The sequence below is a fragment of the Chenopodium quinoa genome, unplaced genomic scaffold (assembly GCF_001683475.1).
Source record: "Chenopodium quinoa cultivar QQ74 unplaced genomic scaffold, ASM168347v1, whole genome shotgun sequence".
NCBI classification, from domain to species: domain Eukaryota; kingdom Viridiplantae; phylum Streptophyta; class Magnoliopsida; order Caryophyllales; family Amaranthaceae; genus Chenopodium; species Chenopodium quinoa.
Window position 1 is genome coordinate 1,910,515 of NW_018743373.1, and position 22,285 is coordinate 1,932,799.

The 22,285-nt window shown below is 34.7% G+C and overlaps 1 protein-coding gene across 1 annotated transcript; it reads right to left on the bottom strand.

Moving 5' to 3' along the window:
- Positions 1–1,254: 1,254 nt before the first annotated feature.
- Positions 1,255–20,530, bottom strand: LOC110738157 (cytochrome P450 83B1-like). Its single transcript, XM_021918529.1, has 3 exons — positions 19,553–20,530; positions 3,264–3,585; positions 1,255–2,567 (listed from the first exon to the last, which is right to left on the bottom strand). The coding sequence occupies exons 1-3, from the start codon at positions 20,119–20,121 to the stop codon at positions 1,959–1,961; spliced, it is 1,500 nt and encodes a 499-aa protein (XP_021774221.1). The 5' UTR covers positions 20,122–20,530; the 3' UTR covers positions 1,255–1,958.
- Between the last annotated feature and the right edge of the window lie 1,755 nt (positions 20,531–22,285).

Consider the following 22,285-nt stretch of genomic DNA (forward strand, 5'->3'; position numbering starts at 1 on the left):
AAATGTGTAGTGCTTTTCGAAGTTTCAAGGCATTAAGTGGACAATCTAGGGGAAGTAAATTGACATGGCATTTGGGACAGGTTACCTTAATTTCTTACCCTAACTTTTAGTTTCTTAATAATTTAAGTATAGCAATTTAATTCAAGTTATAAATATATTACATGTAGTGTCCTCAACAATTGGGTGGACGTGAGTGTGGCTACTACGTCATGTGTTATATGTACGATACTTGAACATCACCATAGCAGTGAGGATCTTATTCAGGTATGAGTTGTCAAATATTTCATTTTTGTTTGATAAATACAATTTGATGTTAGCTACAATCTTGAATTAAAACTTTCCTCTTGTATATTTGTTGTGTTGATAGGATTTTTCAAGAACTACACCGTACACCGAGGAGGAGATAAATGAGATTCGAGATATTTGGGCAGAGTATTTTATATGTAATGTTGAACTTTAGATTTACACTTAGCGCATGTTGGACTCTTGTTTTGGATTATAGGCTCGACATGAATGATTTTGGTTAATTGGTGTTGGGATGATGAGTATAATGTCTATGATATTGAGATGTAAATTATTGGACAGATTGTTAATATAATGCCGTCATTCCCAATTTTATGGGTAGGCCAAATTACAAAGGAGACTCTGCCGAAATTTACATTTGCATTATTCAATAATATTGCATTTTAATTTCAATTATATTAGCGTTAGCATATTACTTTATACCACTAGTAAGGAAAACAGGTACTACAAACATATACAAGGCAATTATTATAATAAAAAAAAAATTCACTTCATTTGCGTCACTCATTAAACAAACAAGTGACGCAAATAAAGCAATTTTGTATTGTCTAGTCAGTCATTTGCGTCACTCCTATATAAACAAGTGACGCAAATAACAAACCAGAAGTTTATCAGAAGAGTCATTTGTGTCGCTTCTTTATAAAGGAGTGACGCAAATAACAAAAAAGAAGTTCATCAGAAGAATCATTTGCGTCGCTCCTTTATAAACGAGTGACGCAAATAAGAGTCATTTGCGTCGCACCTAGGAGCCTTTATTATACATGGTTCCTTCCCAAGTTCCAGCCTCATAATAGCTTCGTTAGCAGCCCAATCAGCTTCAGCAAGATGGCCCCTCATTGTGTGCCGTATAGAATACCTAAAACTTGGTATCAAAACTTAGATAATCATAACTTATCTGAACTTAGTGAATTTAACTGAATTTATTAAAACTTACTTAATTTGTAATTTTTACTTGAATAGTCCTTATCATAATTTTTTTTAACTTATCTGAACTTAATTAAACTTATTTATATTAGACTTGAAATAAATGATAATAAGAACATAACTAGCCTTTAACTATGTTTGTTCTAAGCTATACTAATAGAGCGAAAAAAATTTAAAATCTTAAATTCTCCAAAAAAAAAAAAAAAAAAAAAAAGTGGTTGTTTTTTTAATTTATTGGTGACAGGTTTTAGTTTTCTTAAAAATATTTATAGTATCCCTTTATACTGCAAAAAAAACTTATTATATTTTCAACAATAGATTTTATCTTATAGTATATATGTATGCATGAATATATAAAAAATTGCTCATTAAAATATATTTAAAACCAATGACAAATTAAAAATAGTTAAATTTATCTTCAAGCTGATCATTTTACAATAAAATTAACCTACATTTGTCTTATACAAGACTTATTGTAGAAAATTCACTCGCATTTTTAATGTCACATTAGTACATTACACATATTACATAGAATATTTTTTATTTTTACTGAAAGCAACATAAACATGACTTATCAATTATCATTATAATAAAAACATAGTATATAATACATTGTGACCCTTAAACATAGAATTGCAACTAAAATGATGAGAGTGCAAGCCACTGTATGTCTCCATTGATAGCTTTGCTGCTCATTTAAACCTCCAGTTGAGATTATTAGCAGGTTGGGATTAGAAACTCTTTTTTGCTATTAGACAAAGTTGTTTTTCGTTATGCATAATGATGCCAGGGAGAACATTGCTGTCAATTTCTTCCTTGCTTAAACCATCAGGCAATTCCCAATTAAAAGAATATAACAAATTGGCTAGCACAAGCTCAAGGCTTACAGGACTAAAAGTGTAACCAGGACACACTCTTCTTCCACCCCCGAAAGGAATCATTGACATCACATCGTGCCCTTTTAACTCCACTGAACTCTCCATAAACCTCTCCGGCATAAATACTTCTGGGTCCTTCCAGTATTCTGGATCTCGTTGAATAGCCCATGCATTTATAATTACTATAGTTTTGGGTAAAATATCGTATCCTTGCATGTTGCATTTTTGGAGTGTTTCACGTGGAACAAGTATTGGCGCTAATGGATGTAGCCTAAACGTTTCCTTCACTACTGCTTTGAAATATTTAAGCTTTGAGAGATCGCCTTCCAATATATAACCTTTATTCTGTGCTACACTCCTTATCTCTTCTTGTACTTTTTTCATTGGAATGGGGTTCTTTATTAGTTCCGCAAGTGCCCAAATTACGGCAGCTGAAATAGTATTTGCACCCACAAAGAGATTCTGCAAATATATTGTTATATGAGTGCACAAACGTATATACATCATCATCTTACAAAATTATTATTTCCTATGTTTTAATTTAGATACATTACTTTCTAAATAAGTAAGTTTCAAATTAAATGCATCATTTTTCTTTTTAGTTAATAAATTCACTCTATTTCTCACCCGTCACATAGGTCGTCCCCCTTGTTTTTTCTCTCCATATCTCTCATCTCAAAAAAAAAAAAAAAAAAAAAAATTCAAGGAGTCCAAAATTTATAAAGTAATGAACGGAGTATCTAATATGAAACAAATGACTTGAAACTTGTCATTATTGATTATATATATACTTCCTCTATTTTTTTTTAATAGTACTCGCACACCATATAAGTTGGACGCATATATTTTGGTAATGGAAAAAAGAAGAAAGAGAAAGGTAATATTACAAAATTGCTCATGTAATAGAATATAATTAAATTAAAGAATAAGTGTGAAAAGATAAGGATATGTTGGGTATTTATAATGATAACAGATATGTTTTTTACCCTAAAAAAGAAATGATGCAATATTTGTGAATTTTCTTTAAAAAGAAAGTAGTGCAATATTAAAAAAAATAGAGAAAGTATATCACGATAATTTTCTTAAAATCAATCTATATGAAACTGAGGGATAGCCCTTATGAATTACAGAATATGAGAAGTATTATGAAAAATATACCATCATAATTGCTTTAATGTGGTTCATTGTGTTAAACGGAAAGGTGGAATCATTCAGGAGGCCCAACAAAACATCAACTGTATCATCATTTTGCGCAGATTCAAGAAGGTTGCTTTTGTAAAGATGATCGTTAATAATTTTCTCAATAACAGCATTTAAGTCTTTAAAAGTTCTCTCAAGCATTGAGGATTGTCCATTTAGCTTATCAAGAAAACCCCCAAATAATGGAACGTAATCAGTATAGAACATGCTCGTGAACATAACTTCAACATCTCGTAGAAGACTATAATATCTGCTTCCTATCGAAATGTGCTCGTTGTATCTGTCCATAAACCAAATAAACAACGAACAAATTAAAAATAACATCATACAAAATGTAATACTCCCTCCGTTCCTAAATTACATTCCTATTTCTAGCATTTATTCCTCACATGATAGAAGAAATCAAGAATGTAATTTAGGGAGGGAGGGAGTAGGATTTCAGAAATTATAGGAAAACGAAAGGGTTAAGGAAGGTATTACTTTATTTTATTAAACAGTATAATTAGTTTCTTCGGATTTTTCACCAAATACCACTGAGTTCTTTCTTAATTCACCATATACCACACAAAATTTTCTAATACACCAAATACCACTGAGTTTTAGGTAAATGTCACAACATACCATTTCCGTTAACGGTGTTAATCATTAACGTTAATTATGCCACGTGGCAGCTTGTAATTGGTGATTATTAATGTTATTTATTTAATTAACTAACTTTAAAAAAAATTTAAAAAAAAAAATAACACCTCCAACTCAACCACTGTTGCCACCAGCCCAGCCCCGACCTCTACCCCTGGCTGGCCACCTGGTCCATTTCCCGGCTGGCCGGCGACCATTCCCTTCCCCTCCTCTTTCCCGTCGCGACCCACCCACCCATTTAAACCCAAAACCCGACTGAAACCCCACCCATGGAGCTTGCGTAATTGATGAATTTGATGAATGGAGATGTCGTCTTGTTGCTGCTGGTGATGATCTTCAAGTTCGTCGTCTAAATCCATGGCGGAAGAATCCATTAAAGCCGGTAACTCGAGTAATTACCCTCAGCAACAAACCTTCTTTCAAAACACGAATACACTCCATTTGCACAAACCAAGTTCGAAAAAAACGAAAACCCCATTTAGGGATTCCAGATTTTGGGGAAACCAATTCGCAATCAAATCCGAAAAAAACAAAAACCCCATTTGCACAAACCAAGTCCCCTTCAAGATTAACCCTAACCCACGACCTAATTTAGGGATTCCAGAATTTGGGGAAACCAATTCAATCATAGTAGAAAACACACAAATTGCAATCGGAACAAGCATTAAATCATAATAACGATTCTCAATTCCATCAGAATCCTTCAAATGGAGATGAGAAAGTAGAGAAGAGAGTTGATGATGAAGAGGAGAGAGAGATGCGGCGGAGTTAAGGGTAATTGTGGAGAATCGACGGTGGTTGTTGCAATGGTTGGGAGGAAGAGGAGAGAGATTCCCAAGCTCCGAGAAGGATGAAACTGCCGCCGGTGAATGCCATTGAAAATAGCCCCATTGTAGTTTGATGGTTTTCTGGGAATTGGAGCTTGATATTCTGCAATGGACAATCAAGAAATGGAGATGGAAGAAAGTTGAGAGATTGGTATTTGGTGGTGGTAGCAGGTTTTTTTTTTTTTTCTAATTATTTTTTGTTTTTGTTTTTTTTTTGTTAATTTTTGTTATTTTTTTGGTTTTTTTTTATAATTAATTAAATAATTTAGAAAGGAACCAATCACAAGCTGCCACGTGGAATTATTAGCCTTAATGACTAACGGTGTTAACGTCCGTTAGTCATTAATGGTATGTTGTGACATTTACCTAAAACTCAGTGGTATTTGGTGTATTAGAAAATTTTGTGTGGTATATGGTGAATTACGAAAGAACTCAGTGGTATTTGGTGAAAAATCCGTAGTTTCTTTAACCCTGATTTGTATAACATTTCAGTATTATTTAGTTTGTTTGACCCTTATTTGACCAAATTTCAGTATACTACCTCCGGTCCAAATTACTTGCAAGTTTGGGGTATTATTTGTGAGTTTTCTTGATAAGGAAGCTAATTAAGGGTTAAGGAAGCTAATTACATGAATTAAACATAAACTCTAAAATTTTAAAAACTCTAAAATTTTAAAAACTCTAATTTCTTCAATTGACAAATATTAACCATAATTTATCACAAAGATTAAGAGATTGACAAGATATTACATGCGACTACTAAAAAAGAGGCTATTTCTGATGGTCGAAAATATGTGACCCCTCATAAAAAAAGGGGGGTTGTAAATGAATTTCCCCGTTGTAAAAATGTGAACCCGTCGTACAAAAGGGGGGTCGCAAATGAATCAATTTTGATAGAGTTTTGGGTTGAGTATTAGGTGAATTTTAATGACTGCCCAAAATATTGTCATAAATAATCTACTTTTGCGACGAGATTTTGGTCCGTCATTAATGGACAAATTTTTTGTAGTGTTATGCTCTTCGATCCTAAGAGCATTGCCACCAATGGGGAGAAAAAATGCCCATGGGTAGTTTTTGGGGTCTAAATAAAAAAAAATTACTCCCCATCAATGGTCTAAATTAAAAATGCCCATGGGCAAATCAATTTTTGATCAAAGTTTGGGCAAAATTAAAAAACTGACCAAGAATAACTGGGCCCCACGTGCTAGCTGCATTTTAATTTTTTTTTGCTAAGCTTACCTCAAAACGCTGCGTTTTGAGGAAGCGTCTGCTTTGCTTCACCTCAAAACGCTGCGTTTTGAGGGTAGGAAAAGCAAAAAAAAATTATAAGAGCAGCCCTGACAGGCGCGTCAGCACGACCAATCAGTTGCTGACACGCGTCCTGTCAGGCGAGTTGGACCAATCAGGAAATTCCTGATTATTGCAACGGTAACAATTTTGTAACGGGTATTTTGTGCTTATAAAATTAAAAAAAAAATATTTACCAACGGCTAGAAAAAAAATTCTCTACAAATAGAGACCCATTTTGCCTATATTTTCATATTTCCAAAATTCACATAAATTTGTTGTATTTACATTTTCTCTCAATTTCTCCCTCATAATTAGTCATCCTTTTAATATTACTATTATTATTATTATTATTAAAATAAATATTATTATTATTATTATTATTATTATTATTATTATTGTTATTATTATTATTATTATTATTGGAAGTATAATTATTATTGTTATTATTTTAGCTTATTAATATTATTATTGTTGTTCGTTATTATTTTTGTTATTAATATTATTATTATTATTATTATTATTATAAAGTTATTATTATTATTATTATTATTATTATTGTTATTATTGTGTTATTTTTTGAAATTAATAAAAAAAAAATAGATATGGATCCCAATAACCCCTTTTACTCAATACTTTCTCATAATTGTAATGATTTTGATGAGAATTTCATGAATCAACCTCAATTTCAACTTTTCCTACAAAGATTGAGCAACACCTCTCTGCAAAATCCTCCACAACAACAAATCCCTCCACAACTTGAAATACCTCAACAAATTCCAACTGAAAACACTGATTACGAGCAATCACCTCCTGTCTACTAAGGAAGTAACTCTCAGTACGATGATAGCCAAGAAGAAAATGTGCCTGAGACACCTCAATACCCTCCGTCGACTCAAAGAATGCGGGTGGGTTCCAACCAACAACTCGCTAAAGCTAGTCGTATTTGGTCAGTCGCATAAGATGAAGCTCTTATTGGGCTATATTTAAAATACAGTGGAAATGCGATAGTGGGTACGGGCATGAAAGCAGCTGAACTTTGGCGACAAATATCTGCGGCGTACGACATGGTTCAAGCTAAGAAGCCAGAAATACTACCACCCAGAAATGCGAAGAGTTTGGAGAACCGTTGGAGAAGGATGGCGGCAGATGTACTGTTATGGATAAGTTGTTATGATGAAGCGGCTCCGTTAACTGGAAGTGGATTCAACGAAGTTGATCGAATTCAAAAGGCCTCGAAGTTGTTCCATATATCAGCCAAACCACCACACAATTTTGTTTTTTCCCACGCTTGGGAAATGATAAAGAATGACCCAAAGTGGAGGCCGAAACTCAGATGGGCATTGTCACTAAAGGAACGACAGGATTGTCAACTGCTTCCGGAAGGGGACACCGAGGATAGCAGTGGAAGTGGAAAGAGATCGAGAACTGACAGTGAAGCTGAAGGAGATGTTCCCGTTGGTGGGTTTTCATCAGGAGGTATACCCAGACCCGACGGGGTAAAAAAAGCAAAGGCTAAGCGTAAGGGAAAAGTTATTGCTCATGATAGTGCAATTTTAAGTATTGGTGAACAGATACAGGCTTGTACTGAAGTTAGAAGCTTTGAGGCAAATTTACGGCAGCAAAGGTTGGAGCTTGAAAGGGAAAAGGAAAAGAGGAAAAACAAACAGGTCGAATTACAAGAGAAGAAGATGAAATTTGATATGTTGCAAGCAATTATGTCCAAAACAACGCCACTTACACCAACTGAAGAAGCGTGGAAGGAGGAACTAATTCAAGAAGTGTATGGTGGAAAGTAGAGTAGTTTATTATGCATTATGATTTCAAGTATTTTGTTTATTTTATGTTGCAATGAATTAATTTTTATTATTAATTATGCTCCAAAAATTTATCAAATTATATTACATTTTCATATATTTTGTTCAATTATGAGTGAAGTACTAGCTACTGTGTGTAGATTTTGTCTTATACAATTATGAGTCAAGCGGTTGGTTTTATCAACCATTGAACTGTCAAATCCCAAAAAGTAGTCAAGTCCAATTGGTTTTTGAATGTTTTATACAACCATTGAGTAGTCATTTCATACATAACTTCAACCGTATGACAAGCATTGGTATTGATTATTAAGAATTGAGTAGTCATGTATTTTGTTTTTACTATACATTGAGTAGTCAGTTCACACTTAGTTGAAGGACATGCACTGATAACATTTCCTATTTAAAGGTGTGAAATCCATAAATTGATCCACAACACCAAAACATTCAAAAACCAAACACAAAAAATGTTTTCCATAAGCTCAACCTCAAGCTCAAATTCTTCTGATTTAGATCAATATGCGGAATTTGATAATCTAGTTGACGAATTTGTCACAAATCACTTACCTAACATAATGCTTCCTCAACCACCTCCATCCGAGACCGAAATTGTAAATGAAGATGAAACAGTCCCGCAGCATAGGGGAGATAGAGAAAGGGAGAAAGGGCATTTGCAATTGTACAATGATTACTTTGCAATAAACCCTGTGTATTCCGAAAATTAGTTTCGTCGTCGATTTCGAATGCACAAACCTTTATTCTGTCGGATTATGAATAAAGTGGTTGAGGGCGATCCGTTCTTCCAGCAGCGTAAGAATGTAGCTGGTAGGCTTGGCTTATCACCTCTGCAGAAATGCACTGCTGCAATAAGAATGTTAGCGTACGGTGTTGCTCCGGATGCCGTAGATGAATACATACGCATGGGTCAAACAACATCTAGAAAATCAATGCAACATTTTACTCAAGGGGTGATCAAGCATTTTGAGGCCGAGTACTTAAGAAGTCCAACAGATGAAGATTTAAGGAGAATCCTTCACCAAAATGAAATGCGTGGATTTCCGGGCATGATCGGTAGCATCGACTGCATGCACTGGGAGTGGAAGAACTGTCCTATGGCTTGGAAAGCACAATACGCAGGTCGTAGCAGGAATGCAACCCTTATCCTCGAAGCTGTTGCGGATCAAGATTTATGGATTTGGCATGCATTTTTTGGAATACCCGGCTCTTGTAATGATCTTAACGTCCTATACCGCTCTCCAGTGTTTGACGATGTTTTGAAAGGTCGGGCACCACCAATTAGTTTTATGGTAAACGGCCATGAGTACAACATGGGATACTACTTAACAGATGGTATATATCCGAACTGGGCAACATTTATACAAGGTATCACATATCCTCAACTCCAGAAGGACAAGTTATTTGCAGATAAACAAGCTGCAGCTCGGAAAGATGTTGAACGTGCGTTTGGAGTTCTACAGGCTAGGTTTGCCATATTACGACAACCCTCACTTGCTTTCGACGAAGACGTTTTGAGCGACATAATGAAAGCTTGTATCATTATGCACAACATGATTGTCGAGGATGAACGACACAATTACACTCGTGCCGAAGTTTTGAGAAGGTATTACGAAGAAGATCACCCTCAGCTTCATAGAGCAAGGTCCGGTCCGAGTACAAGTGCCACAGTGAATAACAACGAGCCTTTCGAATTTGACGTTGGCCGACCACCAAACGTTGATTTTGACGCGCATATTCAAAGAAGAATTACCCTGCGTGATAGCCAAACCCATTTTTCTTTGAAAGATGATTTAGTTGAGCATATTTGGCAAAAATACGGTCGTAATGAATAAATAGTTTTGTAATCGTTAATTTATTCGGTTTGTATGATTGGTGTACGATCATTATGTTCAAATGTTGTAATCGTTAATGTTGTACTAATGAAAAATGAAATTTCGCATAAAATAATGACACAAATAATTAATATTGTACTCATAAATAATTTAATCAATAAAAAAATTTAGTTAAGAATAAATATTATTATTTTATTAAAAAATACATTTTGCAAAAATTAATATTAAAAATAATTAATATTGTACTACTCATAAATAATTTAATCAATACAAAATTTTGTTAACAATAAAATTAAGAAATACTAAATTACAAATTTAATGATGTGTAGGAGAGATAAATATTGGTGGGGTATAGGGTTAAAAATAGGAGAGAGAATGGTGGGGATTATAATTTTTGACCATTGGTGTAGAATAAAAATGAACAAGAAAATGCCCATGGGGAGGAGGAGTGAGAAAGTGGTTAGAGAGAGATTGGGCAACCAAAAAAATGCCCATTAGTGGCAATGCTCTAAGAGCATCCCCACTAGTGAGCAAAAAAAATTCTCCTCATTCTCTCTCTACCCACTTTCTCTCTCTTCCCAATTAAATTTGCTCATGAGCATTTTTAGTGAGCAAAATTTATCCCACTAGTGAGCAAAAAAAAAAAAAATGCTCATCAATCTCTCTCCTACTTTTTCACATACCCCACCAATATCTCTCTCTGTTACACATCACCCTATTATTATTTATTATGTTTTGGTTAAATGAATATTTATGGTGCCTAATTACAATTATACTTTTATTTAATTTAATACAATTATTAAATATTCATTCATAATATTGAAATTTAATCGCTAATTAATTATAAATTTAATACAACATAAAATTTAATTAGCGTACGAATGCATTTAATACTACAAACCAATAACGAACCTAGATTTTAAACGTACGATTAATACTCTATTAAATTGTAATCTTACGACAAATTAATTTTTTTTTCTCATTAATAGAACCATATTTTTGCCAAATGTGTTCCACTAAATCCGCTTTTAATTGAACATGAGTGTCTCTATCACGTAGTGACATTCTTCTGTGGACGTACGTGTCAAAATCAACGTTTGGCGGTCGGCTAACATTGAATTCAAAAGGCTCATTGTTGTTAACTATAGCACTTGTAGTGGGTCTTGTAATTTGCGGGCGATCTTGTTCATTGTACCTTCTTAAAATTTCGGCCCGAGCATAGTTGTGTCGTCCATCTTCGACAATCATGTTGTGCATAATGATACAAGCTTTCATTATGTCACACAATATGTCTTCGTTAAACGCAAGGGAGGGTTGTCGTAGAATGGCAAACCTAGCCTGTAAAACCCCAAAAGCCCGTTCAACGTCCTTCCGAGTTGCAGCTTGTTTATCAGCAAATAATTTATCCTTTTGAAGTTGTGGAAGTGTTATACCTTGAATAAAAGTAGCCCATTTTGGGTAAATGCCATCTGCTAAGTAATAGCCCAAGTTGTATTCATGGTCGTTCACGGTGAAATGAATTGGAGGTGCCCGACCATGAAGAACATCATCAAAGATCGAAGATCGGTAAATGACATTAAGATCATTACAAGATCCCGGGATCCCAAAGAATGCATGCCAAATCCATAAATCTTGATCTGCAACGGCCTCCAGAATGAGGGTTGCATTTTTATTACGGCCTGCGTATTGCGCTTTCCAAGCCATAGGACAATTCTTCCACTCCCAATGCATGCAGTCAATGCTACCTATCATACCGAGAAAACCTCGCATTTCATTTTGATGCAAGATTCTCCTTAAATCTTCGTCGGTGGGACTTCTGAGATATTCAGGTTCAAAATGTGTAATAACCCCTTGACAACACTACTAGAAAACAGGCCATTTCCGACGGAAAAATTCCGTCGGAAAAACCATGAAATCCGTCGGAAAACACGTTTCCGATGGAAATTCGGTCGGAACTGGTTGTCGGAAAAGGCTTCGTAGGAAAAAGCACCTTTTTCGTCGGAAATTTTCCGTCGAAGGTGGTATTACCGGTGCCGGAAAAATCCGTCGTAAATTTCCGACGGATACACTTCCATTGGAAATTTACGACGGAATTTCCGTCGGAAAATTCTTTTAAGAAATTAAAAAAAATACGCCGCGCACCACCGGCACGGCATATCACCGCCACTAACCACCCACCCATTACCCTAACGGCCTTACCCCACTGCCCGAAGAACCCAGAAAACCCAGCAACCACCTTAACCGAAACAAACCCACCACCATAACCCACCCACTTAACCCTAACCAACCCAAATCCACATCAACCACCCAAACCAAACCCAGATCTAGTGTTCTAACCAAAAGACCACCCAAAAATTAAGAAAAAAAAAACAAAAAAAAATACAACCACAACACTACTGCCAAAAAGCACCATTACAACCAACAAATTACCAGTGAATTTTTTTATAAAAAAAAATCCAAAATTCAACTAAAAAATTAAAAAAAAAAAAAGAAAAGAAAAGAAAAAATTAAAATCAGGATAACATACCTTAACACCAACTTGGATCTTGAGTTCTCCTCGAATTTAGTTTCATACGGCTAAATTCGGCCATGAAACCTCTAGATCTAGGGATTTCATGGTCGAATTTAACCATATAAACCATTAATATGAACCAAAAAGACCATGAGCAAAGGAAAAAGAGGAGAGGCGTGAGAAAGAGAACCATCGGCGCCAGCCTTCATTAAAGCTTTCTCGTGGCAGATTTCAGAAGAAAGTGGAGATCCATGAGAAAGAAAAGTGAGGAAAGAAGAGAGGAGAAGAAGAGAAAAGAGGGAAGAGAGAGGAGATCCGTGAGGAAAGAAGAGAAAAGAGGGAAGAGAGAGGAGATGGAAGAGGAGATGAGAGGAGCATATCAAAAGAGAAGATGAGAGAATGAGAGGAGAGAGAAGCAGAAGAGAGGCTGAGAGAGGAGAGACAGCGTAATCAGTAAAATAAAAGGGGGAAGGGGCGCCGTTTTAATTAGGGTTTTGGGTGTTTTCTTTTTCTTTTTCTTTTTTTTTTTTAACTTAAAGTCCGTCGGAAAGGATGTAAATTCCGTCGGTAGCTTCCAACGGAATTTAAATCCGTCGGAAGCTTCCAACGGAATTTAAATCCGTCGGAAATTTCCGACAGAAATTATATCCGTCGGAAAATATAACATTTCCGACGAAAAATCCGTCGGAAGTGAATAATTTTCCGGCGGATTACAATTCTGTCGGAAATAATAAAATTCGTCGGAAAATTCGTACTTTCCGACGGATTTTAGTGTCCGTCGAAACTGTTCCGCCGGAAATGACCTGTTTTCTAGTAGTGCAAAAATGTTGCAAAGCCAATCTGGAGGTAGTTTCGCCAATGCGCAGATACTCATCCACCGCATCTGGATAGGTACCGTACGCCAACATTCTAATCGCAGCGGTGCATTTTTGCAACGGTGATAACCCAACCCAAGTCTTGTCGTGGTAATCCTTCGGACATAAATCTATCAGTACGAATTTCATTCTCACTCTCCGCCCTAGACCTTTTCCCACTTCCACTGCTATCTTCCTCATCATCGGCACCGCAACCCTTTCTTTCCTCCATTGACAGACCCCATCTTAGTTTAGTCCTCCACTTCGGATCTTTATTAACCATTTCCACTCCATGTGGAAATGCAAAATTATGTTGTGGATTAGAGGAGATATAAAACAACTTGGAAGCGTGTTTAATTCGATCGGCTTCATTGTAACCACTTCCGTTTTCAGGGAGTTTGCCCGCCTCCTCATAGCAATTAGTCCACTGTAGCAAATCAGCTGCCATTCTTCTCCAATGTGTCTCCAAACTCTTCATAGGTCTTGGTGGGAGAATATGCGGTTTCTCAGCTTGTAGTTTACAGTAAGCTGCATGAGCTTTTCGCCATAGTTCGGATGCCTTTTGGCTCGTACCACGAAACGCATCATCACTTAGTTCTAGGTAGAACCCAATTAGAGCTTCATCCTCAGCAACCGACCAAATGCGACTCGCTTTGGCAAGTGGTTGATTGGCCGGAATCCTTGGAGGTGGTGGAGGGTACTATGGTGTCTCCGAAACAGCTTCTTCTTGGCTGACATCGTACTCAGAGTTGCTCCCTTCGGTAACGGAAGGAGTTTGTTGCTAAAAAAAAGTGTTTTCATTGTTGGGAATTTGTGGAGGTATTGGTTGATGAACAGAATTTTGAGAAGAAGGGTTGCCTAATCTTTCTAGGAATAATTGAAAATTTGGACTACTAATGAAATCATCACCTAAATCAGAAAAATGTTGAGCAAGTTGATTGTAATTAGGGTTGTTTGGATCCATTATATTGTATAATAAATTAAAAACAACAATATATACTTAAGAGGCACACCTAAATTAAAATAAAATAACGTTAATTACGTTTTAAATAATTTCTGAGTGCTACAAAAAGTAATTAAATAATTTTTTTTTGTTGCGAAAAAAAAGTAGTTATATTAAAAAATTAAGAGTAATATTAGAAAATGAAAATTTAATCTAACTAAACTTGGGAGTAAAAATAATAAAGACTTTTTTGGATTTTTTAAACTAAAAAAAAATATTGCTACTTAAAATATCATTAATAACGTTTTGAAAAATTATTAAAGTACTAAAAACGGTAATTAAAAATAATAAACTAAAAAAAAAAAATTAACCTTTCTCAACTTTATATTAGAAAATATAACATAAATCTCACTAGAAATGGGATTAAGTGTAATATTGAGTGTTTTTGTGATTTTTGAAATTATACCAAAATATGTCAAAATGGATCTCTATTTGTAGAGAAAAAAAATATAACTGTTGATGATTTTTTTTTAATAAATATAAAACGGCCAAATTACCGTTTTAATTTAATTACCGTTGCTAAAAGGTAACATTTTTTGATTGGAGGAACAAGCTGACAATGACGCGTGTCAGCTTCCCATTCGCTGGACTGACGAGCCCCTGTCAGCAGCTGTATTAATTTTTTTTTGCTTGGCTGCCAACAAAACGCGTCGTTTTGGGGGATAGTTCATTAGAACAAACCCCAAAACTCGTCATTTTGAGGGTGTCAAAAGCAAAAAAAAAAGTCAGTTAGTACTATTGCTGGGCCCCACGATTTTACTATTCACTTTCATTTTTGCTCATAGGATGAGCAAATTTAATTATGCTCATGAGCATATTTTGAATTGCTCATTGGTGGGGAAGCAAATATTGCAATTTTGCTCATCAATTTTGCTCATGAGCAAAATTCTCCTCACTTATGGGAATGCTCTAACAACTTGAATTTTAATATTTGGAAGAGCAAATATACTTAAGCCCAAACTTTATTGGAAGAGGAAATTCAAAAGAAACATAACATTCTAATTGGGGAAGGTTGTTATATAGATGAGAGATAGTTAAGGGAAAATGAGGAAGTGGTCCCCAAAACGTTTCCCCTATTCTGTCAGAGTAATTTTTGTATACACCTAGTGTACAGTAATTTAATATAGGAAAAATTAAAAAGAATAATCCCACCTTTACTCGATCTGCTCAAAACGAGCCCACCTTTGCGTATTCTAGGAACGAGCTCACCTTTGCCCTCTATTTTCTTAAAACAAGCCCTTGACCAGTTTTTTAAGTTATCACCCGGTTTTAGAAGGTGACCGCCACATGTCACCTTCTAATTGATCCAATTTTTAAAAAATAAATAAATTTTGTTTTAAAAAAAAACTTTTCTCCTCCCCCATACGCAACCACTGCCACTAGCATCCATCCCTCCTCCGGCTACCACCCCTGCCCTTCCCCCCAGCCACCGCCACTGTTGCCTCTCACCCCTCCGCCTGCTGCCCCTGCCCTCCCCGCAGCGACAACCACCTTCATTCATCCTGAATCTCACCCGCAACCTCCCCTCATTCACCTAACTCACCCAAAAAACCAACAACCCACCCCCCTTAACTTACCTCCACCACTCAAATGTCCCACCTAAAGAACCCACTCAATTGTAGCATTAATTGCTGCTACTTGTACGCCAAATCAAATTGGTGATTTGGGGTTCGTAAATTGCTTGCAAGTGACTTGTGGTGCTGCTGTTGTTATTTGGTGCGGTTATTGCGATTTGCGGTGTTGGCAGGGGTGGTGTGTGCGGTTCGGTGGTGGTGCTGGGCGAGTGTAGCAGGTGGGTTGTGGGTGTGAAGGTGATGTGATTAATTATTTAATTGAGGGTGATGAAGGTCGGAGATGACAGGTAACGTTGGTGGTTTATGTTGTTATTTGGTGGTGTATTGTTGCTGAGAAAGTGATGCGGTGACTTTGGTTGCGGTGACGAGTGGTGTGAAGAGCAGGGGACTGGTAGTGTTGGTGGTGGCAGGGAATGCACGTAGGAAGTGGGTGGTGAGGTGGAGGAGAAACATTTTTCTGAAAAAGAAAAAAAAATATAAAAAAAAATTAACCTGTTCAATAGGTCATAGGTAAAAAGGCTTGTTTTGAGAAAATATAGGGTAAAGGTGGGCTCGTTCCCAGAATATAGAAAGGTGGGCTCGTTTTGAGCAGGTCGAGCAAAGGTGAGATTATTTATTTCAATTTTTCCTTTAATATACATCATGGGTCTTTTTTTTTTATCAAATTTAGTATCACTTTTAACTTTTATAGGTAACTTTCATTAATGAAACATAAATAAATTTTATTTAAAGCAGGGTAACTTATAATAATGGGTAACTTTTATTCATTTTAAGGTAACTTTTGTTCATTTTAAGATAACTTTATAACGGATGTACAATATTTTATTGTACATTCGTTTATTTAAAAGTTTGTCTTTCTCAAGTGGTTAACATAACAAAAAACAAATATAAAGGTAGTTGTTCGCATAGTTTAAAGTAAAAGATAATTGTTCGTAAAAGTGGCTAAATATAAGATTATAAAGAGGATTTTATTTGAAGGAGAATTGAAATAGTATTTTTTTATTAATAAAAATAAAAAATAAAAGTTTCTTGATCCCTTGACAGAGACATGCTGTTGGGCACATACACTCTTCACCTTGACGAAAAAAACGTATGCGCTGCATAGCTTTTTGGGTTCCTCCCCTTACCTCTCCCATGCAATTCACCTTGCTTGTGAAGTTGCAACATTTCCCTTTAATTTATTGCCAAGATAATAAAAAGAGATATCATCTACCGTATAGATAATATTATTAACACAATACATGATATCATTTAACTTATGGAGGATATTATCCAACTTATAGATGTTATCATCCAACTTATAAATGATATCATCCACATAATAAAATTTATTTTATAAAAATAATTTAAAGGTCAACAATGGCGAAACCACCATTGAAGGTCTCGTACTAAGCTCATGAATATAACATAACATGCTTACTTTTCAACCAAAATAGATGTATTTATTATCAAAACACTCACAATTCAACATACGATCACATAGGACAATCAATTTCAACAGTTATACATCACACATGAAAGCCCCAAATCGATTTTTTTGGGCATTTTTCGAAAAATCCGAGAATCTCAATCAATTATCAAGCCAATTCAAGCATAAATCATGGACAAATATAATCAACAATCTTTATTTATTTTTTCTCTCCTCTCCATCCTATTCAATTCAAGCATTAATCATGGACAAAGAAAATAGAAGAATTTACAAGAAAGTTGAGGAGAGAGAAAATAGGGGTGGGTTAAAGGTGAAGAAGGAGAGAGAAAGTGAAGTAGGATTGAGTGGGAGTATTGTTGGTGATGGTGAGTGGAAATGAGGGTGTGAAAATTTTGTATTGCCATACCAACACTAGTTGGACTGACGAAATGTTTGGTCAGATTTGACTGACCCAATAGTTTGTAATTAATAATTTGTTGTTGGTGCACCCGAAGGAACATTTAGTATATTTAAAAGAACATGGGTAAAAAATGAACATGTTTTTATTTTCTTGCAACTACAAATCTATCACTCTCTTCTCCTGCAATTTCTCACTTCTCTTTCCCTTCCTATCACTCTCTTTCTTGGTGCCAATTTTCTCTCTCCTTTACACCATCGTTTTCATCTAAGAATTTCAATGAAGGTCTCAAATTGGTCTCACTTTACTGTCAATCTTGTAATACTGGTACTTCTACTATTTGTGTAAATTTCAATTCCAAAGTACTCATTTTCTCTCTCTAGAACTTTTCTCTCTATCTTTTTCTATTATTCAAAAAAAAATCAAAGTAGCAAAATTGCTCATCTTCAAAGTAAAACCCAAGAAAAAATTGGACTTATTTCAACAATTCAACCTTCAAACTTGAACAAATGGTGGATTCAAGTAAAATGTAAGTATAAATTTTGTCCATGCAAATTGTTTTTCGTCAATAATTTTAAAGTCAAAGTGTTTAATTTTGTGAATTTGGGTTTTTTTTTTTTAAAAAAAAAGAATAATAATTAAAGCTATGAAGTACAAGTTGTTAAAAAAAGACCAATTGGAGGAGAAAGAAGAATAATAACGAATTGAAGCCAACTGGAAGATAACCAAGTAAGGTTAATATTTCAAACACTAGTTTGTTCTTTGTCAAACACTAACATGTTCTTTTTATTCCATGTTCTTTAAAATATGCCTAATGTTCTTTTCGGAGGCCATATTCTTTGTTAAACACAAACATGTTCTTTTGTTGAACACTATTATGCATGTTCTTTTTCAAATACTAGCATGTTATTTTTCAAACGCTCGTATGTTCTTTTTTTTTTTATTTTTTTTTTATCCTCATGTTCTTTAAAATAAGCCTAATGTTCTTTCCGGGCGCACCATGCGCATGGTGCACCCGAGTGCACTATACTATTTTCAAAAAATAAAGGTCATTATTTTAAAACAAAGGTCATAATCCCAACTTTCGATTATTTTTTAATAATCCGAACTTTAATATGCATGAATTTGCTTCTAACGGTCCCAACCGGTTATAAAACTTGTTATAACAAGTCACCTGACACGTGTCAGGACATGATAAGATAAAAAAATATTAAAGAAAATTATAATTAAATTAAAATAATTAATTAAAAAGTAAAAAAAAATATAGAAGACTTTTTTAAAAGAAAAACTCCACCAGTGTAGCCCAACCACCGCTGCTCATACCTGAACCCTACCACGGCTGCCGGTACCTAGCTGGCCATTCCCCATCCTGCAGATCCCGCTGTCGATTTTCCCCCCTCCCCGACGACTCATTTCCTTAGCGGCGAAGCCCACCTCACCCATTTCCCCTTCCACGAACAATATTTGCAGCCCGCTACTTCACCGATCCTTCCCCACCTAAAAACCAAACAGAGAGTAAAGAGGGGTGGGTTGGGCTCCGCCGGCGGTGGAGGGGGAACTGAGACAGCGGGATAGGGGGAATAGGCCAGCTAGGCGCCGACCGTCGGTGGTTGTGGTTAGGCTGGCCTGAGATTGGCGATGGTTGAATTGGTGGTTCTTTTTTTTTTGTTTAATTTTTCTAAGTTAATTAAATAAATAATTAATAATTAAACCAATAATATAAATTAAAATTAAAATTAATTTATTTTTGACCAATTATGTAATGACATGTGTAAATTAAACCTTTTTTAAAAAAAAATTACTTATTCAACAGGTTACTGGTCACCTGGGACCATTATAAGAAATTCAAACTAAAGTTCAGATTATTAAAAAATAATCGAAAGTTGGGATTATTTTGGGTGAATCGGATAAAGTTGAGATTATTTATGTTAATTTTTTCCTTAAAAATATGGTTATTCTATTAAAATTAGGGGTCACTGTGTTGAATATAATGCCAGTTACGTGTGTATAAACCTTAGGTGTAAGATTTTCTGTGTTTACTATAATTTATAAGATTTATACCTCTTTCCAAAAGTGATCCTCCCGGTAATTGAGCTTGAAAATTTGAGAATCAATTGACTCATATTGACAATTTCGGAAGCATGAGATAACGAAGTAACCTCTTGGATCAACCTTGAGACTTCTTCGTGTCGAATTGGAGCGAAAGACTCGACTTTCTTAGAGCCTAAGAGATGAACATTTAGTAGCTTCTTCATTTCACGTACATATTCACTGTACGGACAAAAGGCTATGTCTAACCCATTGTAATTAAGCCTTTGTGTTCCGGTCGTTAATGGTCTATCACAAAAGTTCTTATCCTGCGTTTGAAAGACCTCTTGGGCCAACTTCGCCGATTGGATCACAACCATAGGTCTACTCATCAATCGTAGCGTGTAAATTGGGCCGTATTTCTTGCCTAATTTGGAATAATAGATATGAGTATTTGAGGCTTCAAACTGATGTAGGTTTCCAATTATGGGAAGCCCTGTTGGTCCAGGAGGAGGGCAATATGATTTTTTCTTACTATTTTTGAAAACAATTGTAAGAAAAATGACAATAAGAGATGCTGAAATAAGGAAGATGAATATCATTATTTCTTTCAAAGGAATTTTTTTTTTTTTTTTTTTTTTTTTTTTTTTTTTTTGGTAGTAGTAGTAGTTGTAGTTAGTATATGTTTTTTTGGTTGCTAATTTTTTTTTATGTCTATATCGTTCAATTAGCAAACCTATTTATAGTAATTTTCATAAGTCCAATACCAGAAAATCTTGCGTGGACCTGGTATAATATTATTGTGGACCTGGTCCACAATAATATTATCGTAGACCTAAAATTTATACATACGTAACTGACACTATATTTAATATAGTGACCCCTAATTTTAATATAGTAACCTTTTTTTAAAACTTGTGTTACCTTTAATGTTATTATGAACTTAAAGTACGACATAATGTTGAATAGTGATCTAATTTTAATTTAGTGATCTTTATTATTCATATCGACCATTATATTAAAAATTTCATTAAATAAATTAAATTACCCTCTTATAAATTTCACACTAACTTTTATTTCAACATAATAACCTTTATTTTAATACAATATCCTTTTTATTTATTAATAAACCAATTATATTGTCTCTAATGTTGGTGGTTCACATTTATTTAGTGTCAACCAGGTCCATTAAGAATTTGTAAGTACAATAATACTAGTGAATATATTATTATCCAAACATATGTTTTTGTTTTTTTTAGAAAAATAATAGTCACAATATGCAGGGAGTAAAGATATAGAAAAAACTAGAGAAAGTTGACTTGATGTAAATATGTAATTGTATATATAGTAGGTTCAAACATCATCGTCATCAATCACGTTCTAGATAATTATCTGTAGTTTTTTATACTCTTTTAGAGTTGGTATAATGAAGTATATGCTAAATTGCTAATCGCTACTGACCTTTTTTTTTTTTTTTTTTTTTTTTTTTTTTTTTTTTTTTTTTTTTGGTGTTTAGAGAGTCAGGCGGGATGAGAATCGATCTCAGAATCTCCTAGAATCAGGAGGGAAGCTCTAACCACTTGAGCTATCCCTCACTCTCTCGCTACTGACGTTTGTTGTTGTATACGTTAATTTGGTACTTGTAATGAGTACTCCCACCGTTTGTAATATATTCGTAATTGTAAATGTTTTTTGAATTGAGCGGGTTAACAACCTTCCTCCGAAAAAGAAGACAACAATTTCTATAAATTAACCAAAAGTTTAAGCTAATGGTTGAGGTCCAAATATATGTTTTATAATCAATAACTCCCCTTCTCACGAGAACTCATCGGGCTTGAAATGTGAATGCAGCATGAACCATTCCATGCCCAGCGCTTAATATTCCAATTTGACGATGGAGATGGATGAGATTCAAACTCGTAACTAATTTGTCACTTTGGCTTTGATACCATGTTAAAGGAGCAACCTAATAAAAAACTTAAGCTGATAGTTGAGCAACCTAACCAAACTCTATTAGTAGAGAGTGCACATAATTTTTAAAACAAATATATTATAAGCATGTATGCTTCAATAAAATAATGTAAGTGGACAAATAATTTTTATTTTATATAGTCAGTTTAGGAAATAAATAATTGGAACAAATAGAGTTAGTAAGGTTGGTAGGAGAGAGAAATAATTAAATATTTATGAATGTAAATTTAGTACAAAAGATAATTCCTCTGTTTTTTTAATACATCAGTTGTTTTTTTTGTCTGTTTTTTTTTTGTTGGTATAGGCTTTGGGGGCCTACAGGGGGGAAGGGGAAGGGGAAGGGGAAGGGGAGGGGTCGCTGACGGGGAGGGGGCTGGGGTGGTAGGGTGGTTGGGGATTTTTTTAAGAAAAAGTTATATATTTTTTATTTTATTAAATATATTTAATAAACTTAACGAAACCCTAACGAATTCTGCTAAATGATAACGAAACCCTTATAATAATTTTTTTTTAAAAAAAACAACCAAAAAACTCTGATTAGACTAATTATTCTCTAATATTTCCTAAGTAGATGAAGCTAGTGCGATGCACGATTTGTTTGAATATATATGTGTGTGTGTGTGTGTGTGTGTGTGTGTGTGTGTGTGTGTGTGTGTGTGTGTGTGTGTGTGTGCGCGCGCGCTAAAATTTGTTATATATTTAGATAAAATTCTTGATATCAAAAGATAATATTTTATATTTAATTAATTTAAACATAGAAATCTCATTCGCCAATTTTGCTTGCGTTTCATTTAA

Coding starts and splice junctions, on each gene's coding strand:
- LOC110738157 (XM_021918529.1), bottom strand. CDS start 20,121: ATGATATTCATCTTCCTTATTTCAGCATCTCTTATTGTCATTTTTCTT. Junction 3,586..19,552: donor AGGATCACTTTTGGAAAGAG/GTATAAATCTTA, acceptor GTTTATGGACAG/ATACAACGAGCACATTTCGA. Junction 2,568..3,263: donor ACATTAAAGCAATTATGATG/GTATATTTTTCA, acceptor ATATATTTGCAG/AATCTCTTTGTGGGTGCAAA.